Source organism: Phoca vitulina, unplaced genomic scaffold, assembly GCF_004348235.1.
Source record: "Phoca vitulina isolate PV1807 unplaced genomic scaffold, GSC_HSeal_1.0 scaffold23, whole genome shotgun sequence".
NCBI lineage: Eukaryota > Metazoa > Chordata > Mammalia > Carnivora > Phocidae > Phoca > Phoca vitulina.
Window position 1 is genome coordinate 20,582,963 of NW_022589726.1, and position 16,186 is coordinate 20,599,148.

The 16,186-nt window shown below is 42.0% G+C and overlaps 1 protein-coding gene across 2 annotated transcripts in view; it reads left to right on the top strand.

Moving 5' to 3' along the window:
- LIMA1 (LIM domain and actin binding 1) overlaps positions 1-16,186 on the top strand; it is a 91,098-nt gene that overhangs the window by 28,009 nt on the left and 46,903 nt on the right. For both annotated transcript variants that reach the window (XM_032420495.1, XM_032420497.1), the window contains exon 2: positions 4,843-4,982. In XM_032420495.1, the coding sequence (XP_032276386.1) occupies positions 4,864-4,982 (119 nt within the window). In that variant the 5' untranslated portion in view covers positions 4,843-4,863. The remainder of the gene's footprint in view (positions 1-4,842; positions 4,983-16,186) is intronic.

The window sequence follows — 16,186 nt, forward strand, 5'->3', positions numbered from 1 at the left end:
AGATCATTGTAAAGTTATTTAATATCTCTGAATTTTAGTTTTTCATCATATATAAGACAATAAAACCAATTTTGTGAAGTGGTTCTGAGAATTAAGTGAGATATGTACTTCATGTAAGTAGATGTTGTAAAATGTTTATTTCTTTCCAAGAGTCTTTTAATCTTAGCCTTGAATTTTTATTTTTATTTTTTTTCTTAAAGATTTTATTTATTTATTAGAGAGAGAGAGAAAGCACAAGCAGGGGGAGTGGCAGGCAGAGGGAGAATCAGGCTCCCCGCTGAGCAAGGAGCCTGATGCGGGACTCGATCCCAGGACCCTGGGATCATGACCTGAGCCGAAGGCAGATGCTTAACCCATTGAGCCACCCAGGCATCCCGTAGCCTTGAATTTTTAGCTTCCTGTAGTGTATCACTAGGATTTTTCTTATAGATGTGTATATTTCAACACGTGTAAAGCAAAACTCATCATTCTCCCGTTCTTCCTGTATTTACTGTCTCTGTTAAGACATCAGCAATCTTCTAATCATTCAAGTTTGATGATGCCAGAGTTGATTCCTTCTCTATCCCTAAGTCTATTTTATTCTAAGAACTGTCAATTCTCTTTTCCCACCTTACTATTCCCCCCCATCCTAATGTAAACCTTGATTACCTCTCACTTTGACAGTTTTAGGATCTTTTTGACAAGTAAATTAGACTCCAATCTTTTCCCTTGTTACCAAGTTATACACTGCTGCAGAATCAGCTTTAAAACATGCTTCCCATTATGTTACTTGCTTTTTCAGAAACTTGCCGTGTTCCACCATAGAGACTATGGGTGATCCACTATAAAACTCTTATCTTACTGGGGCGCCTGGGTGGCTCAGTCGTTAAGCGTCTGCCTTCGGCTCAGGTCATGATCCCAGGGTCCTGGGATCAAGTCCCGCTTCAGGCTCCCTGCTCTGCGAGAAGCCTGCTTCTCCCTCTCCCACTCCCCCTGCTTGTGTTCCCTCTCTCGCTGTGTCTCTTTCTGTCAAATAAATAAATAAAATCTTTAAAAAAACAAAAAACAACTCTTATCTTACAGATGTGGGTGTTGGGCTCAGGGAACTTACATTTTTGATTTGCCATGAAGGTCGCACCTGTGCTAGGGAGTGGCATGTTAAGACTAGTACTTATCTCTGCTCACTCACAGACTAGTTCTTTCCACTATTGGAATATGGCCCAGACTCCTTAACATGGTTTTCAAGGCTTATCCCATCCTGGCCCCATTATTTCCCTACCTTATCTTCAACTACTCATGTACCTACGGTCAACTCCATTGAAGTATTCTATGCTATTTCAGCTCCCTAGCAGTGTAAAGCTGTTCTCTCTACCTGAGATGCACTTTCCTCCTCTTGCCCTCAGTTGATGAAATTCTGCCCATCCATAAGTCCTAAGTCAATCTGATGTCTCTTCCCTTCCCTCCCATCAAGCCAGAAAATCAGATCCCCTACTCCTAGACCTTGCATTACCTCTAACCACATTCTGCTTTGTGCTATAATTATTTGTGTCCATGTCAGCAAGCCAACAGATTTTTTATAAAGATTTTTATTATTAGAGAGAGAGAAAGAACATGTATGGGGGAGGGGCAGAGAGAAAGGGAGAGGCAGACTCCCTGCTGAGCAGGGAACCCGCTCCAAGTCAATATATTTTACACTCTATTTGGGCAGGGCCCTCTCCCTATACCTTATAGAAAGTAGCTAGTTACTCAGTAACCTGATACCAGAGTCTCCCAAAAATCATGTACTGATTCTTACCTTTATCTGTTTCATAGGGTGCTAATCACATTGTTAAGAAATTAGTAGTATTGCTTCTGTAAAGAGAACTGTGGTCAGGGTGTGAGCTACCTCATTCCTTGAATATAAAGCATGCTTATCCTAGCCTTATACCAAGATAGATATTCTAACTTTTCTTGGATTTCTGGCCAAGATTAATCAACACCATGGAATTAGATTTGGGAATTAAATTCTTTTTTTTTTTTAACCACACTCAGTCCCTCAAATAATGAATAATTTTTCCTTTTTATAAATAAATTTGAGAACATATCTTCTATATTTTTTTTCTTTGATCCAGAATTGATTGCTGTAGAAGCACTGACAGCATTATACCCACACCTACATTGGAAGCACAATTGTACCAAACAGTGTCTTAAAGTGTTGTTCAGTATTTCCTAAACTTGGCCCAAAGGTCATTATTGTGGTTTTACATGACTAAGTTTAGCTGAATTGTTTGTTGTTTCTGTGTCTTTTTCTCATTAGAATAAGGGCTGACAATGTTTGGTGGGTCAGATATAAACTGGAAAGCAGATAGACAAATATATATTATTTGATACATTCAAGTTTACTTCAAAGAACATATGTAGAGGAGCGCCTGGGTGGCTAGTTGGTTGAGCATCTGACTCTTTATTTTGGCTCATGAGATCGAGCGCCACATTGGGCTTTGCACGCAGCATGGAGTCTGCTTGAGATTCTCTTCCTCTGCCTCTGTCCCACCCCCTGTTTGCACGCTCTCTCTTTCTCAAAAGAAGTAAATAAAATCTTAAAAAAAAAAAAAAAAAAAAGAACGTGTAGAATTAAGATTATTTTATCCAGGAAAAGAGATATTATTTAAAAAACCAACATTTATTACTTATTCTGTGTCAGGGTCTTTTCTTCTTTATCTTATTTATTCCTCATAAGGATATTATGAAGGAAGTACTGTTGTTATGGATGAGAAATCTAAGTTTTAGGGATGCATCTGTCTCTAACGCCAGACCTCCGTACCATGAGAGGCTTCTATGTTACCTTCCAACATGGGGATTAACAAGTAAACAAAAACAATAAAATTAGCACTGTTTTCAGACAATGCTTTAGTTGGAAGAACGAGTACTACATGTGGAAAAGTAGTGTGGTCTTTTAGGCTTTGCTTATCACTTACTTTGAATAAGAGGACTTTTAGTGTGAAATGGCGGCCCAAGCTGCTTGGGTAAGCACACCGTGTGTTCCGTTGTTGTCAAGGTTGTTCGAAGCAGTACCTGATGAACCGTGCATTCTGCCAGGTCAGTTATGCTTTGTGGTTGTCAAGAGACCTGCAAGTAGTATTTTTCACTCTTCAAATAAGGAAACTATTGGCTCATTTCTAATCTTACCTCTTCTGGACAAAGGTTGGAACTCCTTTGGTAATTACTAAGGCAAAAACTCCTTTGGCAATTTCTGGGACAAAAAACAAACAATCCACATTAATGGATAGGGACTAGATGATTTCAGGGGCATGGCTTTATGTATTCTTTGACTCTAAGGGATTTTAGAAAGGAATTTCAGAATAGAGGTTTTGTCCTCTGAATTTAAAGTACATTATACCAGGGCGCCTGGGTGGCTCATTCAGTTAAGCATCTGCCTTCGGCTCAGGTTATGATCCCAGAGTCCTGGGATTGAGCCCCACGTTGGGCTCCCTGCTCAGCGGAGAGCCTGCTTCTCCCTCTCCCTCTGTCACTCCCCTTGCTTGTGCTCTCTTTCTGTCTCTCTCTGTCAAATAAATAAATAAATAATCAAAAAATAAATAAAGTGCATTATACTTCCCCCAGTTGTTAAGATTGTTAAAAGGTAGGGCGCCTGGGTGGCTCAGTCGTTGAGCGTCTGCCTTCGGCTCGGGTCGTGGTCCCGGAGTCCTGGGATCGAGTCCCGCATCGGGCTCCCTGCTCGGCGGGGGGCCTGCTTCTCCCTCTCCCACTCCCCCTGCTTGTGTTCCTGCTCTCGCTATCTCTCTCTCTGTCAAATAAATAAATAAAATCTTAAAAAAAAAAAAAAAAAAATTCATCAACCTATTTAAAAAAAAAAAAAAAAAAAAGATTGTTAAAAGGTAAAAATAGTAAGAATTCTAACAAAAGCCAATTCTAATATATTATACTTAAAATGTTCTTAATACTAGTATAAGTATTTTGTATGGTATAGTATAATCTACTTTGTATTTAAAATATATTATCTCCTTAAATCCATATCAAAACACCTATAATGGAAGGTATTATTCTCATTTTTCAGCTGAAGAAACTAAAACTGAAAAGATTATATAGTTTGTTCAAGGTAACAAAAGTTATGGGGCACCTGGGTGGCTCAGTCGTTAAGCGTCTGCCTTCGGCTCAGGTCATGATCCCAGGGTCCTGGGATCAAGCCCCACATCGGGCTCCCTGCTCCACGGGAAGCCTGCTTCTCCCTCTCCCACTCCCCCTGCTTGTGTTCCCTCTCTCGCTGTGTCTCTCTCCGTCAAATAAATAAATAAAATCTTTAAAAAAAAAAAATGGTAACAAAAGTTATGATTTCAAGTAAAGTCTATCTCAACTTAAAGCCCTTGCTCTTTATATGATACCATACAGTGTCCCCAGCTCTCTCTCCAGACCAAGTGATCAGTGCTGCAGAGTTTGGGGAGAGAGAACGGCCAAAAGAAACTTGGATATAGGTAGAACCTAATTTGGACCTGAATCTACAGAGATGCCAAATGTACTTCCCCTGGTATATAACTCAGAAGAGTGGAACATTTCACTCCAAATGTGACTTTGGAACAGACTTAAGTTCAGGGGAAGGCCAACTGATGTTTGCACACTGAGGTCAGTCATAAAATGATGGAACCGGAAGGGACCTTAGAGATCATCTGGTCTAACCTCATTTTACAGGAAACTACAACCCAGATATTGAATCATTGGACCAAGGTTACAGTTTTTGAGAGAACCAGTAGAGGAGTGTGGTTCTGCTGGTCTAGGGCTTTCTATTCTGTCATGGCACACCACTGCCAGTCCTTGGATGCTGGAGAATCCTTGTCTGTGTCTAATATTCTGACTTTCTTTATTGCATAGGTATTTCAGTATCTGTAGACGATGGAATCAGCTCCATTTAATAGACGACAATGGACTTCAGTATCATTGAGGGTAACGGCCAAAGAACTTTCTCTTGTCAACAAGAACAAGTCATCGGCTATTGTAGAAATATTCTCCAAGTAAGTGCTGATCCTGGTCCAAAATGACCATCTGTCTTGAGCAAACATTACCACCTGTCAGGGAAATAAGTAAAGGAAGTACATGGTGTAAAATGGCTTTATTGAGCACCGTCTGAAATTTAGACACCATGGAGAAGGATGATAATAATCAGGAGACACATTCTCTATCCTGGAATTTTTTTTTAGTTGGGAATAGAAAAAGTTACAAACACAAAAGTTAATTATAAAACGTGTAATTCTTACGCAAAGTGTCAGCAAATCCAAAATGAATGGGAGTAAGGACTAGAAACAGAATAAGAGAGAGAAAGTGACCATCATGGGCAGAAGCTAGTCAGGGAGGCTTTCCAAAGTTGAGATGAGTTTTGAGGCAAGTTTTGATTTAGTTGAATGGAGTGTTAGGTGTACTCTGTATCTGTGTTATCTAATAATGGGAGCCATGACATGTGTGCCTATTTAAATTTAATCAATTCAGTTCATCAGCTGTACTAGCCACATGTCAAGTGTGCAATAGCTACATGTAGCTGATGGCTACCATATTGGAGATCACAGAAACATTTCACCATTGCATAACATTCTTGTTGAACAGAATGCAGTGCAAACTGCGTGAGCAAACTATGGCCTACTGGCTGCCTGTTTTAGTAAATAAAGGTTTATTGGAACATGGCCACATCCATTTGTGCATTGTCTATGGCTGCTTCCATGCTACAGCAGCAGAGAGCAGAGACCATACGGCTTCAAATCTAAAATATTTATTATCTGATCCTTTAAGAAAAAGTTTGCTGACCCCCTGCTTGCCATGAGTTCTTTGATATGAGGGTCTCTTTCTTGCTTAATTTATATGCCTAGCCCGTGTATAGCACCGTATAGCACGGTGACTGGAACATAGTAGGCACTCAACAGATGTAGAAGGGATAGTATATGTAAATAATATACCAGGGATTGCAAACACATTGACTTCACTCAAATAGAAATGCCCTACTGGGAGGAGCTTAGGACAGGTGGTAGGTTTACCTCACGAGTAGTTTGTTAATTAGTAGGAAGCTATTATACATTTAAGAGAAAAAAGATGGTCAAGATTTGAAGAAAATGATTCTAGGAGCTGTATCTAGGATACAGCTAAATACCAATAGGAGGTAGGTATCTGTAATCTACAATGTCCCCTTTTCTTCAATAACAGATGTATCACGCACTTGCTCTGTGGAAAACATTGCCCTTCCAAACTATTGACCTTGATTACTGTTTAAGGTAGAGTGAAGGTGGAGGGAGACTGCATAACCCTTTTCCCTTCCACATTATGCATTTTGGATTACTGTAATTTTATAGCAAATATGTATTATTCTTACCAAAACAAGAAAATCAATAAAGATATTTCAGAAAAAAGGGATAGAGATCTGGAAAGCTCTTAAGATTTAATCCCTAACCTCAAGGAAATTAATGGTATAGGTTATTATAGTTTATATAGTAGATGAAGTCCCCTAACTTCCTTCATCTAAAGAATCATATGTGGTGTGGGCACCTGGGTGGCTCAGTCATTAAGTGTCTGCCTTCGGCTCAGGTCACGATCCCAGGGTCCTGGGATCGAGCTCCACATCGGGCTCCCTGCTCAGCGGGAAGCCTTCTCCTTCTCTCACTCCCCTTGCTTGTGTTCCTTCTCTCGCTGTGTCTCTCTCTGTCAAATAAATAAATAAAATCTTAAAAAAAAATAAAAGTAGGGGCGCCTGGGTGGTTCAGTTGTTAAGCGTCTGCCTTCGGCTCAGGTCATGATCCCAGGGTCCTGGAATTGAGCCCCGCGTCGGGCTCCTTGCTCTGCGGGAAGGCTGCTTCTCCCTCTGCCTGCTGCTCCCCCTGCTTGTGTTCCTTCTCTCTCTCTTACAAATAAATAAATAAAATCTTAAAAAAAAAATTCACATGGGGTGCCTATTAATAATATGGTGTTCCGGTTATCTGTTGGTGCCCAGGGAAAAAGATCTCCCAAATTTAGCGGCTTGAAATACTAACATTTATTTTCCTTATGAATCTCCAGTTTGTATAGTGCTTGCCTCTACTTCCCTTAACATCAGCCAGGGTGGCTCAAAGACGGGGCCCCTAGTCCTCTAAAGGCTCACTCACTCAGCAGTTAGGTTGTGGCTGCTGGCAGTCAGCTGGGATCTCAGCTAGAGCCCTGGTCAGAATACCTACACATGGCTTTTCCATGTGGCTGCTTGGCTTAGTTGGCTGGGTTCCAAGGGCAAGCATCCAGAGATGAAGAAGGGAGGAAGCAAAGGAAGAAGGGAGTCAGGGTCAGGGGTTGTGTGGCCTTTTGTGACCTAGCCTCAGAAGTTACACAGAATCACTTTTGCCACATTGTCTTCATTGGAAGCCAGCCCCTAAGGCTGGCCCATTTTCAGAGGGAAGGGAATTTGACTCTACTTCTTTTTTTTTTTCTTAAAGATTTTATTTATTCATTTGAGAGAGAAAGAGAGAGCACACAAGCAGGGGGAGAGGCAGAGGGAGAGGGAGAAGCAGACTCCCCGCTGAGCTGGGAGCCCAATGCAGGGCTCAATCCCAGGACGCTGGGATCAGGACCCGAGCCGAAGGCAGACGCTTAACCTAGGCACCCCTGACTATACTTTTTAATGGGAGGAATGTCAAAAGATTTTTTTGGATGTGTTTTAAAAACCATCCTATCTGGCTTCCCTGGCCCCTCCCCTAAAGATTCTGATTCCATGTTACACAATGCAAGATGCTATTTTAGAAATAATTTCTTTTCTAGAGTAGTCCATCCAGCATTCTGGGGCATTATCAAATATTTTATACAGGTAGTGCCCTGGTCTTCTTTAGCAAGGTCTGACAACATAATATTAAGAAAGAAGTTTTATAAATACACTCACACTAACAAAGAGCAATTATGTAGGTGACTAACACTAAAATTTCATAGGCAAATTTCAGTCTTGACTGTCTAGCAGCATGTCAGCTTTACATTCAGATGCAGCTTCAGTCTGACCACTTCTCAGCACCTCCACAGCTATCACGGGAAGTCCAAGCTACCTCCTTCTTCCCTTAGTTTTCTGTAGTAGCTCCCTGAATGGCCTCACTACTTCACTTTTGCTGCTATACAGTTAATTATCCACGATACAGACAAGGGGACCTTCAAGAACATAAAACAGATCACATCCATCATTTTTCAAAACTCTCTAGTGGCTGTTCTCATCGACAATAAAAGAAAGTCCTTGCACTAATCTAACTGGAGAAAAAAAAAAGATTCTGATTCCATGTGTCTGGGATGGGGCCTAGGAATTTGTGTTTTTAGCAAGTATCCCAGGTGAATTTTACCTTCAGGGAAGTTAAGAAAGCACTGGTAGTGGAAGAGATGGACTTGTGAACTCGCAGCGGTGAACTTGAACATAAAGCAAAATGAATACAGTTTCGGATAGGTTCCAACAGAGGATCGTGGAAACTGACCATGAATAAAGGGCATAGGAAAGCAAGCAGTCCGGCATGGAGATATGCAAAAGGGAGAAGTGACTGGTATAGTTCAGTTTAGCCTGGGTGATAGAAGGCCTTGAATGCCATCCTAAGTTTAGGATTTAGTTAGATGAGCAATGGGAACAGTTGAAGGTTTTCATGCAGAGAATGACATGATCAGACTTGTATTTTAAGAAAGATGTTTCTGGCAACGGTGTAAAAGGTAGACTGGCAAGGTGAGAGATTGATAGCATAGAGACAAGCACTAAGGCTCTCTTGAGAGCCCAAGTGAAAGCTCTTGAGGGTGGAGGGCAGCAGGGATGGAAAGGAAGACAAGGAATTGAGACATTGTTGAGATGTGATTAATGGGACTTGGAAACTCCCTCTTCTGCAGAGAGACTTCTCCACATTCTTACCCTTTTCACCCTGGCTAGCCCCACCTCTCTTTAGCTGAACTTGGCTTTCCCTCCACTTGCATTCAGTCTCTGAGCAGTGGCCACCTTCCTTTCTGCACATGCTTCCCCGAAATATTCTGGGGCCAGGAGTCAAGGTTGCTGCTCTCCTACATCTCTCCTACTGTTTCCCATCCATTGTGTTTCACTCCTTGTTCTGAAGTTCTAAACCTGGGTTGAGGTTCACGTCTCACTAGACTGTTTTTTTTTTTTTTTTTAAGATTTGATTTATTTATTTGACAGAGAGAGACACAGCGAGAGAGGGAACACAAGCAGGGGGAGTGGGAGAGGGAGAAGCAGGCTCCCCACTGAGCAGGGAGCCCGATGCGGGGCTCGATCCCAGGGCCCTGGGACCATGACCTGAGCTGAAGGCAGATGCTTAATGACTGAGCCACCCAGGCGCCCTCACTAGACACTTTTTATCCTCCCCTTCATTGCAGTGGTGTGCCAGCCGCCTGGCCAAGCTCCTTACCTTCCCTGGGGACACTAGCTTCCAGCTTCGTTCTCTTCTCAGTGTCTCTCAGTGAGGGTGCTCTGGGCATTTTCGAGGAGGCAGACCTTCCTTCTGCAGGATGTTCATCATCTTGCCTTCCTCCAAATGCTAGTAGTACCCCCGTGACATTGTGGCATCCAAAAAGAAAAATGGGATGGAAGGGAAACCCCAATAAGATTCCCTCACACATTTCCAAATATCCCCCCGGGCCAGTAGGGCCCCAGTGAAGAATCACTGGTCCACTGGACCTGTCTCATACTCTGGACTCTTAATTTCTTGATCCTCCCTACTTCTTCAACCTGCACGTTGTCTCCCATGGCCTTGCATCCAGTCCCAGCCTTATCATCATGCAGAATCCATCTCTGGAACGTGCATGTGGAATACCCTTTCTGATTGCAGCCTCCTGTCCTAATACTTTTCCACTCTTTTATTCCCACTGATGCTGCTCTTGGGCCAAAACAGGACACCCAGGCCCTGGATGTCAGTCTCCTTCCTGGCTTCACTTCCTTCCCTGGCTATCTCGGTTGGTCGCTTCAGTGCAACTCTCACCCCTTCCGCAGTTCCTTTCCCACCCCTTTATTCTGTCATCCCCCTCCCCCCAAAGCCAGTTCTCAAGATAGAGGAATTGGGTCTTATAGCACTGATGAGAGTTAGGAAGTTGGAAAAAGCAATTCATCTTAGGGGCCTTCTTAATCTTGCAGAGAGAAAGTACAAAGCGATCTTAGAGGTCAGCTTCTCATAGCATAGCAGGGTGACTGTCTTCTCCATGAAGGTTATAAGGGCAGATGACAAACTATAAGTTCCAAACTCATTAACAGAATCAGTGTGCCAGGCACCATGCTAGATTCTTTTTTTTTTTTTTTTTTAAGATTTTATTTATTTATTTGACAGAGAGAGCAAGAGAACACAAGCTGGGGGAACAGTAGGAGGGTGAGGGAGAAGCAGGCTCCCCGCCAAGCAGGGAGCCCGATGTGGGGCTCGATCCCAGGACCCTGGGATCATGACCTGAGTCAAAGGCAGACGCTTAACCATCTGAGCCACCCAGGCGTCCCAACCATGCTAGATTCTTAATAGAAACAGATATTATTTCTAATCCTAACAAAAACTGTATGGGGGCGTGCGGAGACCTTAGGCCTGTTTTATAGCTGAGAACACAGGAAATATGTGGATTTGTTTCTGTCTAGTATTTTTCATCTGATTCTGATGTATTGAACAGGTTTTGAGGAATAAAGAGAATTGTGTTTGATAGGCTGAGAGGATGGTGGTGACATTGCAGAGAACAGCAGGAGGTGGAAGGCACAGAAGTAGTACAGGATGTGATGTGCTCTTAGGACAGTAAAAACCAGAGACCCAGCCTGGACCTCTTCTCAGTTTCATGCTCAGTAGAGACCCTGAATTGACATTGGTGATATTGCTTACGGCTTTTAGGGTTCACTCACCATAGATTCCCAAAGCAGATTGCAGGGCTGGGTTCCACAAAGCAAATACTAATTTCTACTTCCAACACCTGGTGACCTGATTTTCTCTTATTTGCAAACACTCCCAATTACGGGGTTTAGAATTAGTAAATCCTGCACAAGCCTACTTAAGAGACTGTAGGAAACCTTAGGAGGTTTCTGATCAGAGATTAATGTAAAAGTGGTATTTGGGGGAAGCTTAATCTGGCTCATGTTTGTAGAATTAGTGGGGCTTTCTAACAGTTTACATTTATTTGTACGTAAGAGTAATTTTTCTAGCATCAGAGCTAGAACTCTCATGAGTTCTTTATAGCTCCAGACTTATTTCTTTTACTGAACCTCTATACTATACAAATCATTAAATTTGAGGTAAGAAAGGTCCTATTAATGAGTCCATTTAAATGGCTGGCTTTGGTTTTGCTCACCATTAACCAGCATGACATAATCCTTTGCTTGATTAAAATGTTACTCTTTTGGTGGAATTTGGTTTCTTTGCAGAAGACTCCTCTTTGACGCTTATATTTTTGGAAGTAAAGGGAATCTAGCTCAGTGGTTTTCAACCTATCTTTTTTTTTTTTTAATGTTAATGTTAATCACCGTACATTACATCATTAGTTGAGTTCTTCAGAGGAACCTCAGGGGCCAGTTCTGGGAAGGTGGGAAGATCTAAAGGGCCGAGCCTGAGACCTTCCACACCAGCCGTCCTGCTTTGATCTCTTTTATATGTTAGGTTTCTGAAGAAGATATCATTTGAAGAGAGGATTCTGCAGTAAAAAGTTTTAAAACCACTGATCTGACTAACTTTTGCCCCATTCCTCAGACAGACAAGGAACTTGTTATCCAGCCATTATGACTGAAGTTCACACCCCAAGATAGTGGCAAAGCTGAATTCAGCACACAGATCCCTGCCCCCCATCATCCTTCCCCCATGTCACAGTTCCTCCCACTCTTGTTATAACTTTCCCCGTAACATAGTCTGAAGAACATGGTTTATATTTAGTTTTCTCTGACTGTTCTTCCTTCATTAAGAAAAAATTGACCCTCAGATCTCCCTGGCTAACTTCCTCTTTTTTTTTTCCCTCCATTTTTGCTTCTCTGTAATATTTTAGTGGTGAAATCTTTCCAGAGGAAAATACATTGCCTAAAATTTGGGAGTTTCCATTTTCCCTTTGCTCTGTTTGAGGGCATACAGCAAGAGTCATAGCTCAGGAACTCTATTCTGGCCTTAGAAAAGTTTGAGGCACTGTTATTACTCCCAAGATAATTTTAGCATCCTCCATCAGCTGCCTGCCTCACAGCTGAGCATTAATGAGCAGTTGCAAGATTAAATTCTGTGTGTGAAGGAGACTGGAGGACAAGACAATCTGGGAAGGGAAGAGGGATGAGATTTTAATTATAGAAATGTCACTGCAAATATTTTCTACCTCAAATTTAGATCTTCAAAATGCCTTTCCCCTCCCCTGCCCCTTCACATTTTGTAGTCAGAATAATGCTAGTTGCTCTAAGTGCCTTTGAGGAAAGTCTGAGGCCTGAATCCTAGTCTAACACTGAATTCAGAAGGATGAGACCTCAGCGTCTCTTAGCATCCTGGGAGTACAAAATGTAAAAGCACCAAGGCATTGACTTGGAAGAAAGCAGAGGTGTGCAACCTTTCCTCCCTGTGTATCTACTATTTAGCAATACCTCATTATAAATAAAGGGTGAGGAGATTGGTGTGGGAGTTTCAAAACATAATTCAAGACAGCTACCTGCATGTACACCTGTGTCTTGCCTCAGTGCTAAAAGGACAGGATTGAAGATGAAAACTATTCAGGTCTTCTTTAAATCTATGTTTCTGTTAAGACAGTAAAGGGAAGGGAACCTTTGAGCTTATTTACTCAACTAACCATAGTGTAAATACTTTGCCTTAGAGAACAGTTGACTGAGAATAAACCTGTCTGCTGATTGGTTCTGCCTCATATGTCATATTATCGCTGTAGTATATTGTAGATGAGGAGTGTGGAAACAAGGTTCAAGGCCAACTGTAAGTTCCGTTCCCTCTATAATCCACTTTTTCCCCTGCATTTACATTTTTAGGAGCTGTCAGACAGATGTATTAGTACAAGTGGGGGAAAATATATGTACAAGAACATTCACCAAAGTGCTATTTGTAATGGTAGAAAACCGGAAACAATCCAAATGCGCATTAAAAGGAGTATGGGTGGGGCGCCTGGGTGGCTCAGTCGTTGAGCATCTGCCTTCGGCTCAGGTCATGGTCCCAGGGTCCTGGGATCGAGTCCCACATCGGGCTCCCTGCTCGGCGGGAAGCCTGCTTCTCCCTCTCCCACTCCCCCTGCTTGTATTCCCTCTCTCGCTGTGTCTCTGTCAAATAAATAAATATAATCTTTAAAATAAATAAATAAATAAATAAAAATAAATAAAATAAAAGGAGTATGGGTGAATTAATTATATTTATGATGGAAGAGGATTGCCAGGGTGCCTTCTGTGCTTGTAGCCTTTGTCTTGCATGACTTCTCAGCACTTTGTCCTTCCCACATTTTTCCTTCTCTTGGCTTTGTCTGACGATTTCCTGGTTTTCCTACCACCTCTCTTTCTGTCCCTTGTCATTCTCTCTTATCACCTCCTTCTCTTCTTCTGACTTCTAAATGTAGAGTCTCTAGGACTTCTTCTTGCACTACACACTCTTCGTAGATGATACCATTCATATACTCCCATGGCTTTACCATCTGTGGACAGACAAGTCCTAAATTTATATTGCTAGCTCAGATCTCTCTTCTGAGCTTGAGACATATGTATCTCATCACTGCTACCACCAAATGGATGTTTCAGTTAACATGCCTAACACTGAACTCTTTATCTTTCCCATCCCCAAATTTGCGCCTCTTCCAGAATTCCCCATCCCAGGAAACAGTGATTCCATGGACTCTGCTGCTGCCAGAAACCTGGGAATCGTTCTTGACTGCTTCTACCCCCTCCCCTCATGACCAATCCTGTTGATTCCACCTCTGAAATACATCTCAAGTCTATTCACTTTCTTTCTCTCCAAGGCCACCACCCTGGGCCAAGCCAGCATCACCTCCCACTAATGCCACCTCCTTTCTCAGCCCCTCCAGTCCATTCTCCACACAGTCTCTGGAGCAATCTTTTATTTTTATTTTATCTTAGGCTAATTTTTTATTTTTATTTTTTTTCATTAGTTTCAGAGGAGGAACTTAGTGATTCATCAGTTGCATATAACACCCAGTGTTCATTACATCAAGTCCACTCCTTAATGCCCATCACCCAATTATCCCTTCCCCCTACCCCTCCCCTCCAGCAACCCTCAGTTTGTTTCCTATGATTAAGAGTCCCTTATGGTTTGCCTCCATCTCAATTTTTATCTTATTTTTCCTTCCCTTCCCTATGTTCATCTGTTTTGTTTCTTAAATTCCACATATTAGTGAAACCATATGGTATTTGTCTTTCTCTGACTAACTTATTTCACTTATTTAGTTCCATCCACATCATTGCAAATGGCAAGATTTCATTCTTTTTGATGGCTTAATAATATTCCATTGTATATGTATACCACATCTTCTTTATCCATTCATCTGTTGATGGACATCTGGGCTCTTTCCATATTTTGGCTATTGTGGACATTGCTGCTATAAACATTGCGGTGCATGTGCCCCTTTGAATCACTATGTTTGTATCCTTTGGATAAATCCCTAGTAGTGTAATTGCTGGGTCATGGGGTAGCTCTATTTTTAAATTTGAGGAACCTCCATACTGTTTTCCAGAGTGGCTGTACCAGCTTGCATTCCCACCAAAGTGTAAGTGTTCCCCTTTCTCTGCATCCTCACCAACATTTGTTGTTTCCTGACTTGTTAATTTTAGCCATTCTGAATGGTGTGAGGTGGTATCTCCTTGTGGTTTTGATTTGTATTTCCCTGATGCCAAGTGATATTGAGCACTTTTTCATGTGTCCATTGGCCATTTGTATGTCTTCCTTGGAGAAATGTCTTCTGCCCATTTTTTATTGGATTATTTGTTTCTTGGGTGTTGAGTTTGGTAAGTTCTTTATAGATTTTAGATACTAACCCTTTATCTGATAAGACATTTGCAAATATCTTCTCCCACTCCATAGGCTGCCTTTTAGTTTTGTTGACTGTTTCCTTTGCTGTGCAGAAGCTTTTTATCTTGATGAAGTCCCAATAGTTCATTTTTGCTTTTGTTTCTCTTGCCTTTGGAGACGTGTCTAGCAAGAAGTTGCTGCGCCGAGGTCATAGAGGTTGCTGCCTATGTTCTCTTCTAGGATTTTGATGGATTCCTGTCTCACATTTAGGGCTTTCAGCCATTTTGAGTTTATTTTTGTGGAGCACTCTTTTAAAAACATGAATTGGATCAGTGACCATTCCTTGTACCTAGGATTATATTCAAAATGCTCACCACGGCCCACAAAGCCCCTGCCTCCCCGCACCATCTCTTGCCCTCTCCCTTTCTCACTGTGCTCCAGCAACACTGGAGTTCTTTGTGTACCTTATACACCTGAGACACGTTCTTGCCTTGGGGCCTTTGCATGTGCTAGTTTTCGGTGCCTGGAATGCTTTTCCCTCGTTGTTTTGCCTGGCTAACTCCTCTGGTCAAACTGGATCTCAGTCTAAAGGTCATTTTTTCAACAAGACTTTCCTTCATACTTAACAACACACACACACACACACACCCCACCGGCTGCCTTCTCAGTTTGGTTCCTTTGTTAGGTTGTTTCATAATACTGTGTTCTTTTTCTTTGAAGGACCGTTATATATGTGTATGCGTATACATAAACTAAACTGTAAGCTGTCTGAGAGCAGGAACTGTATCTCCTTGGTTATTTCTTTTACTACTTTTCTCCTAGTGCTTAGAACATATTGCTTGAATGAAAATTCAGCTGTTCTAAACTGGAGAAAGGGAGATGCAGAATAGTACGTATAGGGGTGCCTGGGTGCCTCAGTCGGTTGAGCACTGGACTCTTGTTTTTGGGTCAGGTCACAATCTCAGGGTCCTGGGATCAAGCCCTGTGTTGGGCTCCATGCTCAGCGGGAGTCTGCTTGAGGTTCTCTACCTCTCCCTCTGCCCCTCCCCCACTAAAATAAATAAGTCTTTAAAAAAAAGGATAGTATTAAAAAAAAAGACTAGTATGTATAATATTATCCCATATTTTTATTTTAAAGATTTTATTTATTTGACAGAGAGAGAGACAGCGAGAGAGGGAACACAAGCAGGGGGAGTGGGAGAGGGAGAAGCAGGCTTCCCGCTGAGCAGGGAGCCCGATGTGGGGCTCGATCCCAGGACCCTAGGACCACGACCTGAGCTGAAGGCAGACGCCTAATGACTGAG